Source organism: Netta rufina (genome assembly GCF_964035555.1).
Source record: "Netta rufina genome assembly, chromosome: 2".
Classification (NCBI taxonomy): Eukaryota; Metazoa; Chordata; class Aves; order Anseriformes; family Anatidae; genus Netta; species Netta rufina.
Genome location: NC_140124.1, coordinates 1,206,601 through 1,225,905, shown reverse-complemented (window position 1 = coordinate 1,225,905; position 19,305 = coordinate 1,206,601). Strand labels below are relative to the sequence as shown.

Sequence of the window (19,305 nt, the reverse complement as noted above, 5' to 3'; positions counted from 1 at the left end):
GCCTGGGCACCCTCGGGCCATCGGCAGGTGTGAGAAACTAGGTTGTTTTTGCAGTAGAAAACTAATTTTCTGTAGTCCAAGGTGGCTGTGCAGTCATAACAAGGAGCAGTGCCAAGAAGATAAGCGGGCAGTGGAAGGCCTCACTGTTCCAAAACAAGGTGGAAACGTGAGAAAAACAGGATGAGCAGTGTGGGAACGGCGAAACAAAGATCACAGGTTCTCAAAACATAAGAAAGGTGGGAACAAAAAAAGGGAAAAAGGAGAAATTAAAGGGTTGAAGAAAAATATATTGTATATATATGGTATAGTGTGTATATATAGGTATGGGGTTAGGGTTAGGGTTAGGGTTAGCTTGTGAACCTGTGGTACTCAGCCAGTGAAACGGGGGGTGATCAGGTGTCAGGTAATAGGGAATAACAGTATGTTTATTAAAATATGTTTATAAAAATGTGAATGTTTATTAAAAATTGTTTATTAAAATGTGTATGGTTATTAAAACGTGCTCCTAATTGGCAGGACGCCCACCTCAGGCACCCCCTTTGGGCCTGAAGGTGAGCACCCCCTTGCTCAGCCGCCCTCAGGCTCCCAGGGGAGCCCCGGGACAGCCGGGCTGGGGCCGCCCAAGCCGCAGGGGGACCGGGGCCGAGGCCCCGCGGCGCTCCCGGGCCGTGAGGAGCGACCCCGGGCGGGCCGGGCCTGGCAGCGCCCGATACAGGCCGCAAGCCTGGAGTAGGCCTCAACCTCCCCCGTTGCCATGGCAACAGCGTCGCCATGACAACACCTCCCCTTTTCCTATTGGCCGTCGCCATGGCAACCCCGCCCCGCAGCGGGGTGGGCGGGGCGAGTCGCTATGGAAACGGCGCTGGGGAGGGGGCGTGGCTTCCGGGTGGGACCGGAAGCGGCCTGGGTTTCCCGTCAGGCGCCGCGCGGCGGGGCCGGTGGCGGCGGCGGCGGCGGCGGCGGCAGCGGGGGGGCCCGGCCCGGGCCGGGCCGGCGGGCGCCATGGAGGCCGTGCCCCGCATGCCCATGATCTGGCTGGACCTGAAGGAGGCCGGCGAGTTCGCCTTCAACGCCGCCGTTAAGAAGGTGAGGGGGACGGGAGGGGGGCGGGAAGGGGAACGGGGGGGTAACGGGGGGGTAACGGGGAAGGCCCGGGGCTGGGCTGAGGCCTGTGAGGGGAGCCCGGGGGCTGAGGGGGGTGTGGGGGGGGATGGGGGGGGTTGGGGGGGTGAGGGGAGGTGGGGGAGGGTGAGGGGGGGTGTGGGGTGAGTCGGCAGGTTTGTGGCCGGCCTCCCGTCCCGCCCTCTGCCGGTCCCGGCCTCTGGGCCCGGTTCCTCCTCGCGCAGGAGGCCTCAAGGGGAGCCCTGAGGAGCCGTGAGGAAGCTGCCCGGGGGCTGGCGGGGCGCCTCGTCCCTGTTTCCCTTCCTGAAGGGTGTTGCTGTGTGCTGACAGGGCCGGTGTGGGGCTCCGCGGTGCCTCTGAGCAAGGAGCCGCAGAGGCAGGGTCGGTGCTGAGCCCTTCCCAGGCAGGGCACGGTGCTGGGGGCCTGCCCCTGGGCTGGAAGATGCAGGGGGCAGAGCTGGGACCCCCTCCCATGAGCTTCCCGTCCCTACCTGGCTGTGGGGGTGCGTTTCTGAAGCCCTCCTGATGTTTGCTGCCATGCAGGCCAGCTCCCACCCCTCCGTGAGCCCCCCAGCAGAGGCAGCTCCTCACCCGCAGCAGGCAGGGTCTCCTGGCAGGCACTCCTCCTCCTGCCCTTGGGATTTTTAGGGGGCCACAGCCACAGAGGAGCTGTGCGGTGACACCGGGCGTGGCACGGGGTGACACCGGGAGCCGCCCCGTGGCTGAGTCAGGCCCCGCAGCCAGCTCAGCACCATCCTGCCAGCCCCAAACACCTCCCCCGGGGATTTATTCCACGCCTGTACGTGGAGGGAAACTTAAATCTTCTCTGTAAATCTGCCTTCCCCTGGTGTTTATGAACACCTCTGTGCTCTGTCACACCCCCTCACCTCTTGTTTTCCCCCCAGTTTGTCCTGAAGAACTACGGGGAGAACCCCGAGAACTACAACGAGGAGCTGCGCAAGCTGGAGGTGCTGCGGCAGGTGAGCCCCCTGCCCCCCTCCCGGGGTGGGCTCGGCCCCAAATCGCCCCCATTTGCCCACGGGAGCTGGGTGACAGCTCGCTCCCTGCACGGCCCCGATGTTTTCTTCCTCCTGCTCCTTCCTCCCTCTTTCTCTCTCCCCTCTAGAACGCCGTCAACGTCCCCAGGGACTTCGAGGGCTGCAGCACGCTGAGGAAATACTTCGGGCAGCTCCACTACCTGCAGAGCCGGATCCCGATGGGTGCTGAGCAGGAGGCCGCGGTCCCCATCGCCTGGTGAGGGCCGTGGGGGGCTCCTCCTGCCCTCCTGGGGTGCAGTTTTCCCTGATGTTTGGGGCTCGAGTCCTATAATTCCAAACTTTTGGTTGTTGTGGTGCTTTTTGGCCAGCTTCCCCTGCTGCTGGGGTGGCCTGGGGACATCCTAAAATGCCACCATGCCCCCGGGGGTGGCTCTGGGGGGGCTGAGGAAGGGCCAGGAAGGTGAGCAGGGGGTAAGCAGCCCCCTCCTCTCCCCTTGCAGGACCGAAATCTTCTCGGGCAAGACGGTGACCCACGAGGACATCAAGTACGAGCAGGCCTGCATCCTCTACAACCTGGGTGAGGGTCAGAAACACGGCTGTGCCCCCGGGGGGGGCCTTAAATACTCGGTGCTGGGGGTTTGCTGCCAGTCTGGGGCTTCCCTTTGCTGAATGTCTCTGCCTGGAGCCAGCTGCCCGCAGATTTGGTGCGAAACTCCTGGTTTTTGGGGTTTTGAGTCCGCTGAGCCCTGCTCCTCTCCCCGCAGGTGCGCTGCACTCCATGCTGGGCGCCATGGACAAGAGGGTGTCGGAGGAGGTAAGAGCCCCTGAGCAGCCCCTAGAAATCCCTAAAAAGGGTTTTTATTTCCCCCTGGGGGCCAGCAGCCACGTGCTGACAGCCCTCAGGACTCGGCTGTAGCATCAATGCACGCCCCTGAGAGCTTTTTGGGTTCAAAACTCAGCTTTCGGCCTCTGGGAGCTGCTTTTTGGGGTATTGGGGGGCCTGTGAGCAGCGCAGGGAGCGTTTTTAGCCCCGCTGAGCTGGATTTTATCCCCCTGCCCCCTGCTGTGTCGCTGCTCTGAGGCCAAATGTGCCCTCGGGCTCCTCCCAGCCACCCTCTGGCGTGGTTTGTGCCCACCTAACACGTTCTTTTGTCTTCCCAGGGCATGAAGGTTTCGTGCACCCACTTCCAGTGCGCCGCCGGGGCCTTCACCTACCTTCGGGATCACTTCCCCCACTCCTACAGCGTGGACATGAGCCACCAGATCCTCAACCTCAACATCAACCTCATGCTGGTAGGAAAGGGGCCAGCGGGCTCCTGGCTGTCCCCGGGGCGGCTCCTGCTGAATTTGGGGTGGGCTCGGGAGGCAGCAGGGCTCCGTGCCACGCTTTTGGGGCATCCTGTGGGGTTTTCAAGTCAAAGGGGCTGTAACTGGCGGGTCCTGGTGCTGGCTACAGGAGGGATTTGGGGGATTTCAGAGGAATCTGAGCGTGGGGACAGCCAGTGTTGCCTCTCACCTCCACAGGGCCAGGCGCAGGAGTGTCTGCTGGAGAAATCCATGCTGGACAACAGGAAAAGCTTCCTCGTGGCCCGGATCAGCGCCCAGGTGAGTTTTGGGGGGATCTTTTCCGTGCTCAACTCCTGTCACAGCTGCCAGGTGACACCTGGGGACGGGCTGTCCGGGCCCTGTGGCATCGCAGCAAGCCCTGAGCAGCCCCCAGCTCCTCCAAGGCAGGCGTAAAGGTGGCAGATTTCCTTAGAACACCGTTTTTAACCCATTTTTAACCCGTTTTTAACCCAAACTGACCAGCAGGGCACCCGCCAGCTGGACAAACCGAGCCCGGTGCCACCAAACCTGCCCCAACCCAGCTCTTCCTGGGGCTGCTCTCGGTTCAAACGGGGGCCTGGCTCTTTGGGGGCACCCCAAAACCCCCCCCCTTGCACCCCACAGGTGGTGGATTACTACAAGGAGGCCTGCCGGGCCTTGGAGAACTCGGAGACGGCCTCGCTGCTGGGCAAAATCCAGAAAGATTGGAAGAAATTGGTCCAGATGAAGATTTACTACTTCGCCGCCGTGGCCCACGTAAGTTTTTGGGGCTGGGGGGGGGCACCCCTCGCTCTCAGCCCCCCTCACGGCCAACAAACGGGATTTGGGGGGGCTCAGGGGGGCTGAATTTCTTGGCTGAGTGATTTCCCTTCCACGAGGAGCTCTGATGCTTCTTTTTTTTGCAGCTGCACATGGGGAAACAAGCCGAGGAGCAGCAGAAGTTCGGGGAAAGGGTAAGCAGAGCTGTGGCAGCCTGGGTCGAGGTCCTGTTGAGCCCCGGAGGAGATTTTCCCCCCTCTGGGGTTTCCACAGCCCCGAGGGAAGCAGGAAAGGGGCACCAGGAAAGCCCCTGAAGGAAGCTGCAGCCCTCGGGGGGTGCTGGTGCTCCGTGCAGGGCAGAGGCACTGAATTTCTGTGCCATCTCCAGCACCTCTCCCAAACCTGGGACTAATTCTTCTTCTCCCCACAGGTCATTTACTTCCAGAGCGCCCTGGATAAACTCAACGAGGCGATCAAACTGGCAAAGGTGCGTTCCTTTTTCCTCTGGCAGCAGGAATTGTTGTTTTTTGTTTGTTTTTTTTTCTTTTAACTCCTCCTGAAAATGTGGGACAGGGGATCTGGGGCTGCCTGAGGGGCTGGATTCTGCCTGGGTTTCTCGCCCGGCAGCTCCTGGGTGTGGAGCTGAGGGTTTTGGTCCTGTTTTGGGGCCCGAGGAGGGGTGGCTGCTGTGTGTGGGGTGTGCTCGGGGTATGGGGGCAGCAGCAATCCCCCTCCCTCGCCTGCACTCACTCCTGTTTCTGTAGGGCCAGCCCGAAACCGTCCAGGAAGCCCTGAGGTTCACCATGGACGTGATCGGTGGCAAGTGAGTGTGCAAAAATCCCCCGGACACAACTGGGGAGGGGGGCAGAAACCCCCAGGGAGCGGTTTCACGTGGGCTCTGGGGCTTTTGGGGCCTTTTTGCCCGCTTCCTGTCACCCTGAGGTCTCGTTTTTAGGTACAATTCGGCCAAAAAAGACAACGACTTCATCTACCACGAAGCCGTGCCCGCCTTGGACACCCTGCAGTCGGTGAAAGGTGAGGCTGAGAGCTGCTGATGGCAGGGTGCACGCTCAGGGAACCCCAAACAGTGGGGTTTGGCGATGCCCTGCTCCCCTGGGAGCTTTTGGGGTGAAGGTGCTGAGCAGGAGGAGGGCTTTTGGGACCCGAGGAGCGTCCCCGTGGAGGTTTGGGGTCAGCACGTGTTTGTTTTGGGACCGCAGGTGCCCCGCTGGTGAAAGCTCTCCCCGTTAACCCCACGGACCCCGCTGTCACCGGCCCCGATATCTTCGCCAAGCTGGTTCCCATGGCTGCCCACGAGGCCTCCTCGCTCTACAGGTGGGTCCCGGGCAGGGAACAACCCCAAAAGAGGGCAGAGGAAGGAACCTGTGCCTCAGCCCAGCTTTCAGGCCTCTTAACGGGGTCCAGCGGGGGCCACACCAGCTGCAGGGCTTTCCTTGGGGCACCAAAACCTTCCCAAAATGTCCCCAGGCTGATTCCTGCAGCGTCCTGGTGCTTTCCCATATCCCATCCCGACCCTAAAAGGATTTTTTTTCTTGCAGCGAGGAGAAGGCCAAGCTGCTGAGGGACGTGATGGCCAAGATCGAAGCCAAGAACGAAGTCCTGGAGTACGTGTGAGCCCCACCCAGCCTCTCCCCTCCCCTCTCAGCACCCTGCTGCGAGCTCCCAGTTTGCCCAGTTCCGAGCAGGCCCCGATGACTGGTCCTCAGAGCCCCTGCTTTGGGGCGGGGAGGTTGGGGAACCCCCGTAAGGCTGACGGGGGAGCTTCTGCTGCCTCTCAGGGCTTTGTTCCTGCCCGCAGCCAGTTCATGGACTCGATGCAGCTGGACCCCGAGACCGTGGACAACCTGGAGATGTACAGCCACATCCCCCCCGTCCTGATGGAGAAGTGCGCCGCCCTCAGCGTGCGCCCCGACACCGTCAAAAACCTCGTCCAGTCCATGCAGGGTAAGGGCCCGGGGGGGGATACGGGACACGGATCCGTGCCCTGGTTGCGTTTCGGTGTCGGAAACGGCTTCCCCGGTCACAAATTCAGCACCTTTTGTAATTTTTTTTCCCCAAAACACCCTTCCTGGTGGCTGCTCACGGCACGTGGTGCTTCCTCACGGGCTGTTCTTCAGGGCTGGAGCAGATGAGGGACAGAAGGGTTTGTGGTGGGGATCAGGGAACTTTTTCAGCTCTTTTCATCCTCTGTCTCTCCCTCCCAGTCCTCTCCGGGGTTTTCACCGACGTGGAGGCCTCCCTGAAGGAGATCCGAGACCTCCTGGAGGAAGACGAAGCCCAGGAACGGAAACTCCAGGAGCTGCTGGGGAAGGGCCCGGCCCCGCCGGGTTCCCCTCCGCCTCCTTCCTCCTCCGGGCTGGCCGAGGTGAGCAAGGAGTGCTCCAAGTACCTGGAGGTGCACGAGAAGGCCAGCTTCACCAACACCGAGCTGCACAAAGCCATGAACCTGCACATCGGCAACCTCCGCCTGCTCAGCGGGCCCCTGGAGCAGGTCCGGGCGGCTCTGCCCTCGCCCTCGTTGACTGAAGGTGAGTTGGGAGCCCGCCTGGCCTCGCTGCGCCCTCCTGGTATCGTTTTCGTGCCCCGAGGTGGGGAGGGGCACGGCTTCTGCACCCCCCTGCTGCGTTTTTTGGGTTCTTTTCAACATCAGCCACGCTCTCGGGGCATCAGCCTGCTGCGTGGGGCGGTGCGAGGCGGGCTGTGGGGGCTTTTCTCCCCCAAAAATGCCCAAACTGCCATCCTGGCACCTTGAGATCACGGCGTGGGGATAAAATAAGTCCAGCAGAGGCTCAAACATCCAACCTGGGTGTGCCAGGACAGGCTGCAGGCTGTCCCCAAGCCCTCGCTTCCCACCCCACGAGCAGTTTGAGGGTTTTGGGGACGCCGCGTGGGTTCCGCCGCGCCCTCTGAATGTTCCCAATTCCCCCCCCCCCCCACACACACACACACAGACGACAAGCAGGTGCTGCAGAACCTGAAGCGGATCCTGGTGAAGGTGCAGGAGATGCGGGACCAGCGCCTGTCCCTGGAGCAGCAGCTGCGGGAGATGATCCAGAAGGACGACATCACCACCTCCCTCGTCACCGCCGACCGCTCCGAGATGAAGGTGGGCTCCTCCTGCCCCTCCCCGGGGCTGTTGGGGGGGGGGGGTTTCCCTGCAGCCCCTCAACTCCCCCCCCCCCCTTTCTCCCCGGCAGAAACTCTTCGAGGAGCAGCTGAAGAAATACGACCAGATCAAGGTGTACCTGGAGCAGAACCTGGCGGCCCAGGAGAACATCCTCAAGGCGCTGACGGACGCCAACGTCAAATACGCGGCCGTGCGCAAGGCCCTGGCCGAGGTGGAGCACAAGTGAGCGCAGGGGGAGCAACTTGTGGGGTTTTGGGGGGCTCTGTGGGGTCGGGGAAGGCGATAAAAAGGGTAATTAACGCACGGGCTTGCTGCTAATTGCACGCCAGCCCTGGTGCTCAGCCCTCAGTCCCACCTCCCCAGGTGGAACACCACCGTCCAGACCTTGGTGGCTTCCTACGAAGCTTACGAGGACCTGATGAAGAAATCCCAAGAGGGGAAGGATTTTTACACCGACCTGGAGGGGAAAGCTGCCAAGCTGCTGGAGAAAGCCCGGGCGGCCTGCCAGGCTGCCGAAGCCAACCGCCAGCAGATCCTGGAGAAGTAAGTGCTCCCCCCCCTGCTGCAAATTTAGGGGGGGGGGGGATTTAGGGCTTCGTGCCCCGCTGTGGGGTCGCTGGGACACCCCAGCGAGGTTTGAAGCACCTCTGGGTGCCGCTTACGGGATCGGGGCCGTCTGTAGGGTGGCGTAGGGCTGGAGGAGGGGGGATTTTTTGGGGCTGGCAGCCCCTCCCTGACTCCTCCTACCCCCTCCCACTTCAGGGAGCTGAAGAAGCAGCCGCCCCCCCGCCCCACGGCCCCCAAACCTGCCTTGCAGAAGAAACCTCCGGAGCTGGACGGGGGCGGCCCCGAAGCCGCCGAGGCCGCTCCGCTCGGCTCCCTGGGCTTGGCCGATCTCCCCGAGGAGCTTCGCAGCCTCCCCCCCGACGTGCTGGCCGCCCACCTGGCCCGTTTGCCCCCTTCCACCCTGGCTGCTCTCACCCTCGACCCCTCTTTGGCAGCCGGGCTGCGCCCCCCAGCCCCCCCCGAGGTTTTTTTACCCCCGGCCAGGCTGGCCAGCGCCCCGCTGCAACCCTACAACCCCGCCCGCTTCCCTGCCCTCCCCGCCCACTACCCCGTGCCCGCTTCTGCCCCCGCTGCCTTTCCAGTGCAGCTCCTGCAGCCCTCTGCCCCCCAAGCCGCCGTCCCCCCCCCCAGCTCAGCCCCTTCCTCTGCCCCCCAACTCTTCCCGGCCGCCCCCTTGCTCCGGGGCCCGCCCCAGCCCGCTTATGGGGTGCCCCACGTGCTGCCCCCTCGTTCTTCCCCCCAGCACGGCCCCGCTGTTTCCTACGGGGTGAACCAAGCCGGGCTGCCTGCAGCCGCCCCCCCCAGACCCCCAGCTATGGGGCCGGCCCCCGGGGGTGCTCAGCCCCCACCCATGGGTGCCCCCGAGCAGGGCCCGGCCCCCCGCCCGGCCACCACCACCGTGGACAGCGTCCAGGCCCCCATCTCCAGCTGCACGGCCCCCCCCCCGCCTCCCAAATCAGGGGCCTACCGTGCCCCCCGCCGGCTTCCTGCCCCCCCAGCGCCCCGCTGCCCCCCCTGCCTCCTTCCCCTACGCCCCGGGGGGGCTGCAGCAGCCTTTTGGGCACCCCTTCCCCCCCGGGCAGCACCCCCACCCCACTTTCACCCCCCCAGCACAGCTGCAGCCCCCCATGGAGCTGCCAGCTCGCCCCCAAAGCCTGGGGGGCCCCCAACAATTCCCCCCCCAAGCCCCTTTCCTCCCCCCCGCCCGCCCCCAGCTCCCCCTCCCCTTCCAACCCCCTGCCCGCCCCCCGCTGCCCCCCCAATTTGCCCAGCAGCCCTATTCCGGCCCCGTGGGGCAGCTGCAGCCCCCCCCAGCCCCTCCCCAGCCCCCGCTGTGCCCCCAGCTCTACCCCCTGCCCGGCCAGGACAAGCTGCCCCCCCACGGCCTCCCCCCACCCACGGGGACCCTCCCCTTCCCCGGACCCCTCCCCAGACCCCCCGGGCCCAGCGTGCCCCCAGCCCAACCCCTCCACCCCGCCCTGGGGGGGCTGCAACCCGTGCCCCCCCCCAGCTCCCCGGCCCTCCCTTTTTGCCCCAGCCCTGCCCCCATGGGGCCCCCCCCGCCTTCCCCCGCCCCCCAATCCGCCCCCCCCCACGCCGCCCCTTCTCCCAGCCCCGTCCTGAGCCAGCTGCAAGGCCCCGCGGCGGTGCAGGGCCCCCTGATCCCTTCCCCGGCCCCCTCCCCGCAGCCCCCTCTGCCCCTACAGCCCCCCCAGCGCCCCCCGCCCTCGCTGCCCCCCGGCGAGCCCCAATTCCAGCGGCAGAGCTCCTCCACCGACGACCTGCTGTCCTCCAGCCCCGAGAGCCAGCACGGGGGCTCCAAGGTGGCGGTGGGCCAACCCCTGCTGCAGCCCACCAAGGCGGACGCCAAAGAGGGCCAAAAACCCAAAGCCGTGCAGCTGATCGAGAAGGACCCCTACGAGAAACCCGAGCGGGTCCTGCGCCTCCTGGCTGAGCTCCAGCATTTCCGAGGGCTCCTGGAGGGTTTGGAGCACCCGGCGAGCACCGCTGGTGGTGGTGGTGGTGGTGGTGGTGGCACCCAACTGGACGCGGTGTGGAAGGAGCTGCAGGACGCCCAGGAACGCGACGCCCGGCAGCTCTCCATCGCCATCGCCCGCTGCTACTCCATGAAGAACCGGCACCAGGACATCATGCCCTACGACAGGAACCGCGTGGTGCTGCGCTCGGGGAAAGACGACTACATCAACGCCAGCCGGGTGGAGGACCTCTCGCCCTACTGCCCCACCGTCATCGCCACCCAGGCCCCGCTGCTGGGCACCGCCGCCGACTTCTGGCTGATGATCTACGAGCAGAAGGTCTCCGTCGTCGTCATGCTGGTGTCGGAGCAGGAGCTGGAGAAGGTAAAACCCCGAGCGTGGTCCCAAATCCCAGCTCCTGGGCTTCCTCACCTCTCTTGATGCCCACAATGGGGTGCTGCGAGCCTTTAAGGGGTGCCGTGAGCCACCCTATTCCCTTCTCCCTGCCCCTATATCCCTCCCCCTGCCCCTATATCCCTCCCCCTGCCCCTATATCCCTCCCCCTGCCCCTATATCCCTCCCCTTGCCCCTATATCCCTCCCCCTGCCCCTATATCCCTCCCCCTGCCCCTATATCCCCCCTCCCGACCCTATTCCCCCCTCCCTGCCCCTATTCCCCCCTCCCTGCCCCTATATCCCCCCTCCCTGCCCCTATATCCCCCCTCCCTGCCCCTATTCCCCCCTCCCTGCCCCTATATCCCCCCTCCCTGCCCCTATTCCCCCCTCCCTGCCCCTATTCCCCCCTCCCTGCCCCTATATCCCCCCTCCCTGCCCCTATATCCCCCCTCCCTGCCCCTATATCCCCCCTCCCTGCCCCTATATCCCCCCTCCCTGCCCCTATTCCCCCCTCCCTGCCCCTATTCCCCCCTCCCTGCCCCTATTCCCCCCTCCCTGCCCCTATTCCCCCCTCCCTGCCCCTATATCCCCCCTCCCTGCCCCTATATCCCCCCTCCCTGCCCCTATTCCCCCCTCCCTGCCCCTATTCCCCCCTCCCTGCCCCTATTCCCCCCTCCCTGCCCCTATTCCCCCCTCCCTGCCCCTATATCCCCCCTCCCTGCCCCTATATCCCCCCTCCCTGCCCCTATATCCCCCCTCCCTGCCCCTATATCCCCCCTCCCTGCCCCTATTCCCCCCTCCCTGCCCCTATTCCCCCCTCCCTGCCCCTATTCCCCCCTCCCTGCCCCTATTCCCCCCTCCCTGCCCCTATTCCCCCCTCCCTGCCCCTATATCCCCCCTCCCTGCCCCTATTCCCCCCTCCCTGCCCCTATTCCCCCCTCCCTGCCCCTATACCCCTCCCCCTGCCCCTATACCCCTCCTCCTGACCCTATATCCCTCCTCCTCTCAGCAAAAGGTGCTGCGGTACTTCCCGGCGGAGCGGGGCCAGCCGGTGGTGCAGGGCCCCGTCACCCTCCTCCTCACGGGGCTGAAGGCCACCCCCACCCACGTGGAGCGGATGATCACCCTGCAGTACCGCGACCAGAGCCTCAAGCGCACCGTGGTCCACCTGCAGTTCACCTCCTGGCCCGAGCTGTACGCTAACGGGGCCGAGGGGAGGGGGAGCGGGGCGTGGGGAGGGAGTTTTGGGGTTCCTAAAAGCCCTTTCAACCCCCTCCAGGGGTCTGCCCGACAGCAAGGGGAGCCTCCTGCGCTTCATCCAGGAGGTGCACGGCCACTACCTGCACCAGCGCCCGCTGCACACCCCCATCGTCGTGCACTGCAGGTGAGCGGCACCCCGCGGGGGGCTTTTTAGGACAAAAAAGGGGGGGTTCTAGGGGCTTTGGGGTGCTTGATGGGGTCGGGTCTCCCCTCACAGCTCCGGCGTGGGCCGTACGGGCGCCTTCTGCCTGCTCTACGCGGCCATGCAGGAGGTGGAGGCGGGCAATGGCATCCCCGACCTGCCCCAGCTGGTGAAGCGCCTGCGGCAGCAGCGCAAGCACATGCTGCAGGAGAAGGTAACGGGGTGAGGGGGGAGGTAGTGGGGTGCCCCTAAATGCTGGGGGGGTGCCCTTAGGTCCTGGGGGGGGTGCTCACCCCGCTCTCGTCCCTGCAGCTCCACCTCAAGTTCTGCTACGAGGCCATCCTGCAGCACGCGGAGCAGGTCCTGCAGCGCCACGGGGTGGGCACGCCCGGCCCCAAGCCCCCCAACAGCACGTCCCCCAAGGTGGGTGCAGGGAACTGGGGGGGTGGGGGGGGGATAAAAACCAGCGCCCACCCCCCCCCGGGGGCTCACGGGGCTCTTTCCTCGCAGCTCTACTTCCACCAGGACCCCCAGGACCTGGTGCTGGGGGGGGACCTGTCCATCAGCTCCATCCAGGCCACCATCGCCAAGCTCAGCATCAAGCCCACGGGAGCAGGGGGAGAAATTGGGGGGGGCTGGGGGCTCGATCCCGCCCCCATGCCTGATTCTGCCCCCCCGGAGGCGCTGCCAGCGCTTCCCGATGGCGTTTTGGATGGGGTGACGGATGGCAGCACCGCCCCGATCCCTGAGCCAACCCCCCCAGCGCCCCCCGAGCCCTTACCTGAGGCCGAGAGCAGCAACCACGTGGAGGAGGAGACCCCCAAACCCCCCCAGGCCGAGCCCTCGGGGCCTCCACAGCCCCCGCAGCCCCCGGCCTCCGCTCCCTCCTCCTCCTCGCTGGAGCTGCTGGCCTCCCTCACCCCCGAGGCCTTCACCCTGGACGCGTCGCTGAAGGGCAAGCAGCGGATGAACAAGCAGAATTTCCTCCAGGCGCAGACAGGCGAGGGGCTGCGGGGGCCCCGGCCCACCGACGACCCCCTCAGCATGCTCGACCCGCTCTGGACGCTCAACAAGAGCTGAGGGGGGGGCCTGGAACCCCCCAAAATCCTGCACTACAGCCACAGCCCCCGGCCTCCCGCCTCCCAGGGTGCTGGGTTGGCCCCTGGAGGGGTTGGGGGGCGCAGGGGGGGCCCTGCCTTTCCCCCCCCAAGCTTTGTACAGGTGTACGGCGCCCGCCACTTTCTCTCACTCCCTTCGAACTGACTTTTTCAGCTCTTTGCTACTAAAATAAAGAGGTCGATCTGGCGCTGTGCGGGGTCTGGAAAAACGTCCCCTCCCCGTGCGTTGTCCCCATGACCCTGGGGACAGGGTCTTGGGGAGCGTTTCACCACCCGGACAACCTCGGGGGGGGGGTTAGTTCCGTTTAATGGGGGTGTCTTTGTACACATTATAAAACACGATCCGGTACAAAAATGCTGCCACTGTACAGAACAAAGCGTACAGCAGGGCTAAGGCCACCCGAGGCACCGCGCGGGCGCAGAGGGGGGGGACTTCAGCCTCCCTCCCTGCCCCCTGCAGCCGCCCCCTCCCACCTCTACAATCAGCAGGGGTCCACGAACGGCCAGCGGCGGCGTGGAAGCAAAACTCGTGCTCCCCTGCCAGGGCGTGGGGTGGTCGCCGGGCCGTGCCCCTCTCCCCAGCCCCGTGGGTGCCTCCGTCCCCTCCGCAGGGAGGCCCAACCTGAGAAACGCCTCCCCTGACGAGGAGGAGGAGGAGGAGGAGGAGGAAGGGCAGGGTGAGGAGGGCGACCTCGAGGGGGGAGGCAGCTCCACCACGGCCTGCAGCTCCCCCGCCCTCCTGCCAGAATAAATAACTATATACAGCACATAAATAAATAGGGGCGGGGGCTGCTGGAGCACGGAGCCCGCGCTCCAAGGCACGTGGGGCTGCACGCGGGGGCCTCCTCCTGCCCCGCTGCGCTGAGGGCTCCGTCCCGGCCACGTTTGAACGCAGCAAAAACCCAGCTCCGTGTCACGCTGCAGCGAGGAAGATGTGATGCTTCGCCTCCAGCACCTGCCTCTCCTCCTCTTCCTCTTCCTCCTCCTCTTCTTCCTCAGTCCAATTTCTCCAGCACCGAGGGCACGTAGACCAGGCTGAGCTCGCTGCCAAAGTTGCAGACGATGGCGGCGTTCTCCAGCACCAGGATCTGCCGGGCGGGCTGCGACTCGTTGCTCTTCCCCAGGTAGACCGTCTGCAGCAGGTCGCCGTAGCCGATGTCCCAGAAGGAAACGCAGCCCTGGCCGCCCGTCACCAGCAGGTTGTCCGAAATCACGCCCAGGCTGGCTCCACACCCCATTTCCTGCGAGGAAACAGAGCACCGTAAGCACGCTCGGCCACCCCAAAAGGGCTCAGCCCTGATTTCACCTCGAATCTGTTCTTTTCCGAGCGCCCCGGAGCTTTCCCCGCTACCCACCTGCTGGATGGAGTAGAGCTTGATGCCCGAGCTGCGGTCCCAGATGCTGATCACGTCGTCCAAGCCGCTGCTGATGACGCAGGAGGTGGTGCAGGTGAGCGAGGTGACGTCCCCGCGGTGGGCGTACATGTGGCTCACCTTGCTGCCCGTCAGCACGTCCCACAGGCAGATGGCACCGTCCTGGCCCCCGCTCGCCAGCACCATCGTCTGCAAGGACAGGAGCAGCTCAGGCACCTCGGGGCAGGGCGGGCAGCCCCACTCCTGGCCCCACAGCGCCTCGGACCCCAAACATGCAGGGAATCCTACAAGCAAGCACTGCCAGCGCGCTGGGCATAATCCCAGGCTGCCAAAGGAAAGCGTGGGAGGGAAAACGGAGCTGCTGGCTCAGCGTTTTCACAGCTTCTGTACGTGGGCTGGGGGTAACAGCGCAGCAAAAAACAAAAATCCCACTCCAGGAGAAGGTTGGGCCCCAGGAGGGCAGGAAGACAGGGCGCAGAACATTTCCTGGGCGAAATTCCTGCTGCAGGCAGGACAGGGACAAACCGTGTCCAGGGATTGTGCTGCTTGCAGTGCGCTGGGTGGGAGGATGATGCCCCAGCTTGCACAGCAGCCTCGGAAGCACACCTCAACTTCTCCGAGCACAGATCTGGGTCCCTCTGGCTAAAGGAAGAGCCAAAAATAAAGGCTGCTCCTCCAGCTGCTGCCTCACCTGGTCCATGTACACAGCCGTGATGGCTCCCGAGTGGCCCTGGAGAGTGAACAGGCAGCACGAGTCCTCGAGCCGGAACACCTGCGGGGCAGAAGGGCAACCATGAGCGTCCCTCGTGCTCTTGCTAATGAAGCAATGAAGCTAATTAGCTCTTGCTAATGAAGCTCTCAGGTCGCCCCCCCCCTCGCTGCCCTCCCCTCTCGCGGCAGCAGGGCAGCGAGCCCCCTGGGTGCTGCTGCAGGGGGTGAGGGCAATGCCTGGCGGGCAGTGATGGGGCAGGGGGAGCGTGGCAGAAGGGAAAGGACTACAGCTGGAAAGGACGAGGGGAAGAGGAATACCCAGAACCCAGATATTGCTCTTCATGAAGTCACTCAGCCCTCAGGCAGGAGCTCCTGCTCTGTTTAGGAAGCTGCCTCGTGCAGGGCTTTGTCCTCACTGCACTGAGGAGCCGGATCCAGGCAGATCCAGAGTAGAGCTGGGAGCTGCAGGAGTGCACCCTCAGCCTCCCCGCAGGCACAGGCCGTGCCCCCAGCACGTAGAGCAGCCGTGCAGGAAGCCCTAAAGCCTTACCCGCAGCGTGTGGTCCTGGCTGCCCGTGACCAGGCGTCCCGCTGCGGCTTTCAGCGCCGTGATGGGCTTCTGGTGGGCGCAGGACACGGTGTGGGTGAGCTGGCACGTGATGATGTCGCTGCTGCTGAACACCGGGGAGGAGGGGATGCTGCTTCTGCTCGGGGCTCCTGCGGCCAAAACAAACGGCTGAGTGCTCGGGGCAGCACGACGCCCCAAAGTCAGTGCCCAACATCACCCAGAGAGGCCAAAATCAGCCAGAGGGGCCAAATCAGGGATGCCTCGGGGCTGAACTCGGGGAGAACTTGAGCCTGGTCCGACCTTACCACCCTGGCTGACGCCAGCAGCAGCTACAGCTGCTGAAGCAAAGCACCTTTGAGCGAGCTGGTGTGGTGGGAGGGGAGCCTGCCCACAGCAGGGGCTGGAACTGGGTGGGTTTTGAGGTCCTGCCAACCCAAAACCGTCCCGGGATATGATAAAAAAACAGGGCGAGCATCTCCAACACCCAGCTCAGCAGCAGAGCTCCCTGCTGGGAATCAGCGCCCTACAACTTTGGCAGGACAGATCCCTGAAGAGCTCAAGTGAGGTCAAATGAAGAACTCAAATGACCCCAGCACTGCAAAAAAAAAAAGAAAAGAACAAAAAATAACACACAAAGGTGTTTTAATTTGTGTGTGGCTGTGCCGAAGCCTTGTGCTACCTCCTGGCTGCGTGGGGCTCTGTGCTGTGCGAACAAAACCAGACCTTGCTGCGTGAGCAATTAATTAAGTGTGGGGTGGGAGAGGAACGAGGTGCAGGGAAGAGCTGACACCAAAATGTGTCCCCCAGCCTCCAGACTTAAGCACTGGAGAAGACGAGCACTCCAAATGCTTTAGCTCCACAGGGAATTCCCAAATTATTCTTCATTTCTGCGCAACGTCTGGTTTGGCATCCTGCAACAGGGATTTTTGGAGCGGAGCATGATGACAAGAGCTTTTGAAGAGGGTGTGAGATGCCCGCTTACCTCGGAACTGCAGGTGGTTGAAGGACGTGTGTGTTTCTAGCGAGAAGAAGTCCAGGGAGCCGTTCAGCCGGGCAGCAACGATCCTGGGGGAGAAATGCACACGCGTGAGCAGCAGCTCCTCACAGGGCAAAGAGCATCAGGACCAAACTACGCCACCCCTGACTGCAAGGGGACTTGGACATTGCGTCGAGCTCAGGCCACAGAATCAGCCAGCAGATGGAAAAGCTGCTTAATTAACAGCAAACAGAAAGTGGTGACCCAAAGGCATCAGCTCTCAGAATTATTCCGGATCCTCAGCCACCAGAAAGGCTGAGCACACACGTGTGGAACAGCCCCGGAGCACGGGGCACAGGACACCTCACCCCCACCACGCTCTGCACGAGGTGGAGACGTGGGAAGGAAGCTGCCAGCAGAGCCAGCGGAGTGCCGGAGCTGGGAGCCCGGCTCACGCCACGTTCTCCTCCCCGTGGGGATCACCAAGCACCGACGCCATCACCTGTGGTTGAGGAACACGAGCGCCGTGATGCCCGACTGCCCTTCCTCGTTACTGCTGCGCAGGGTGCCCTCGATGGCGTCCCACACCTGGGAGGAGGAAGAGTTAAAGTGTGAGCAACAGCAGGAGGCCCCTGAGCCTGCCCGGCCGTGAAACCGAGGGGCCGCAGGGCAGGCTGCTGTCATCCTGAGGGAAAGATTCTCATTTAGTTTCCAAAAACCAAGCTCAAATCGAACTGTTTCTGAAAGTTTCTCGTTGGAGGTATCGTCTCCAATTAAATTGCTTCAAAACCCGTGTCGCTCCTGTCGAGTTCCCACTCATCTCACTTTGCTTCATGGTTAACGAGTAACACTACCTAACGACGTGGCGGTCTTTAAGCTTCTTCAGCCTTAAAAAGCACTGCTATTATTTAACACTGAGCCATTTTTTTTCTTTATACTAAGAACCTCCTTTGAAATGAAGTTTGGCAGTGCTGAAGAACAAGGAAAGACGATGAGCAAAGCACTGAGCAAAGAGAATTTGTTTCAAGTACTTTAGGAAATCCGTTTTAGGTGGCAACAGGCACTAAACCACAATTCCTGCGTTGTTCTAAACGAGAACTAAGCTGAAGCACCGAGCTGCTCGGTGCAGAAGAGGAATGGGACCTGTCCCTTACCTCCAGCTTCCCGTTACTGCGGCCGGCCACGATGAGGTTCCCCTGCAGGTCCAGGCTCCAGACGGAGCTCTCCAAGTCTCCTCCCCAGGAAGGAAGCGGCGATGATTTGTCAAAGCCCGTGAAAGACTCGTCCCCCAGGCTCCTCCTGCGGCTGCTGCAGCCTCCCTCCTCGTTGCCGCAGCCCAGGGAGCGGGACCCAGCCTGGCCGTGCGGGGCGGGCAGGCCGGTGAAGCCGATGCAGTTGGAGGTGCTGTGCTCTTCGTACACTTTGCCAACCAGGCTGCTGAAGTCGTAGCCAGCCTCTTTTTGGCGCCCGCCCACAGCCCGGAGCCGCGTCTCCGACTCGGGCACCTTCACCTGCTCGGAGAAGTTGGTGTCGATGAGGGAGGTGAGGTCCGGCTGGTCACAGAAGAGGGGAGGCTGGGGCGGGCCGAGCATCCTCTTGAGCTGGTGGCTGCTCTCAAAGGAGTCGTCCAGGCTGTTCTTGCCGTCCGGGCTGTGATCCCAGCTCTCCTGGTAATCAAAAACGCCGCTGCTGTCCCGTCGCAACCTGCAAGACAGCACCAGGGGGTCAGCGCTCCCGTCCTCACCGCGTCAGAGAATTTGGGATGGGCACAGGTGGACAGGGATGGCACAGCCACGAAGACAGCAAGAATGAGTGTGCACAAGCGTGGTATGGCAGGGATCCAGGCTGCCCCGAGGACTGTGGCTGCTGATTTCTTCCAGAAGGGGTTGTGCTGGCTGCTGAGCGACCGCAGAGACGCGGCACGTACCTCGGTTTGGGAATAACGGTGAGGCAGTCCCCGGTCTGAGCATCCCACACCCGGATCTGGCCCACCAGGCAGCAGCTGACCAGCAGCATCCCGTCGCTAGCCAGGCACTCGATGTCCTGGGAAGGAAGGAGGAGCAGAGCTGAGCACCAGCCAGGCCTCTGCACTCTCAGAGCCACCGTGCGCGTGGCTGAGGCACTGGACAGGTGATAAATTCCACGTCCAAACGCCAGGGCTGGCTTAGCAACCTCTGGATACTCTGAGAAAAAGACCCGTCGCCTGAAGTCCTGGCTGTGCATTGGACTGCTGAAAACACACCAGACCCCAGCTGCCTTCCCCTTCCCTGATAAACACAGCCCAAAAAGACGCCGGATCAGCTGGGTCTGTTCCCACTGTATCATCCCGGATGATGCAGTGGGAACACAAACGGATAGGAGCTGCAGGGACACCCAAAACAAAGGCAAATTCTGCAGTCTGAGAAATAAAATGGCACTCAGCAGACAAAGGCTCCGCAGGGACAGAGGGGCAGCTCATCTGGAAGGTGCTACGCAGGATATTTGTTCATCCTCCGTCTGACTGGGGGCTGAGCGCTTTATTTCATTTCCCAACAGGGAGGAGAATCTTTTGCCTCAAGAAAAATGAGGGAGCTGAGCTGCAGTGCACTTCTGTGGACACCCAGGGATGTTTTTAGCACTGGAAACAATATTTGACTGCTCAAACCTACCCACTGGCTTTTGGGAAAGCAGAAAAAAAAGATTCAGTAGGCATTAAATATCAGGAATGTAGAGCTACCCCAGCAAGGAAAGCTGGATCAGCCCAGCCAATAAAGGCAGCAGTTGGCTACACAGAGGAGGGAATAACAGCAACTGCAGAAACCTCAGAGCAAGTTCCAGGAAGGAATGGGAAAGCCCTACAGGTAACTTCATGCTACGAGACCCCAAA

The 19,305-nt window shown here is 63.1% G+C and overlaps 2 protein-coding genes across 3 annotated transcripts in view; one reads left to right on the top strand and one right to left on the bottom strand.

The window, feature by feature from the left end:
* The first annotated feature begins 931 nt into the window (after positions 1–931).
* On the top strand, positions 932–12,498 carry PTPN23 (protein tyrosine phosphatase non-receptor type 23). Its single transcript, XM_084281968.1, is given in 27 exon segments — positions 932–1,086; positions 2,028–2,102; positions 2,249–2,376; positions 2,621–2,697; positions 2,885–2,934; positions 3,282–3,413; positions 3,645–3,725; positions 4,071–4,202; positions 4,352–4,399; positions 4,636–4,692; positions 4,970–5,028; positions 5,161–5,240; positions 5,426–5,540; positions 5,765–5,830; positions 6,025–6,170; positions 6,431–6,754; positions 7,178–7,332; positions 7,424–7,575; positions 7,717–7,896; positions 8,116–8,857; positions 8,859–10,280; positions 11,301–11,485; positions 11,571–11,675; positions 11,769–11,907; positions 12,006–12,066; positions 12,069–12,116; positions 12,204–12,498. Coding segments are annotated over 27 exon segments (4,998 nt in total). The 5' UTR covers positions 932–1,002; the 3' UTR covers positions 12,359–12,498.
* Positions 12,499–12,768: 270 nt separating this feature from the next.
* The window catches only part of SCAP (SREBF chaperone), a 47,636-nt gene continuing 41,099 nt past the window's right edge, over positions 12,769–19,305 (bottom strand). For both annotated transcript variants that reach the window (XM_084281971.1, XM_084281970.1), the window contains exons 17-24: positions 18,367–18,482; positions 17,594–18,143; positions 16,942–17,027; positions 16,446–16,528; positions 15,446–15,612; positions 14,876–14,956; positions 14,167–14,373; positions 12,769–14,052 (exon numbers count right to left, since the gene is read on the bottom strand). In XM_084281971.1, coding sequence (XP_084138097.1) covers positions 13,807–14,052; positions 14,167–14,373; positions 14,876–14,956; positions 15,446–15,612; positions 16,446–16,528; positions 16,942–17,027; positions 17,594–18,143; positions 18,367–18,482 — 1,536 coding nt within the window. In that variant the 3' untranslated portion in view covers positions 12,769–13,806. The remainder of the gene's footprint in view (positions 14,053–14,166; positions 14,374–14,875; positions 14,957–15,445; positions 15,613–16,445; positions 16,529–16,941; positions 17,028–17,593; positions 18,144–18,366; positions 18,483–19,305) is intronic.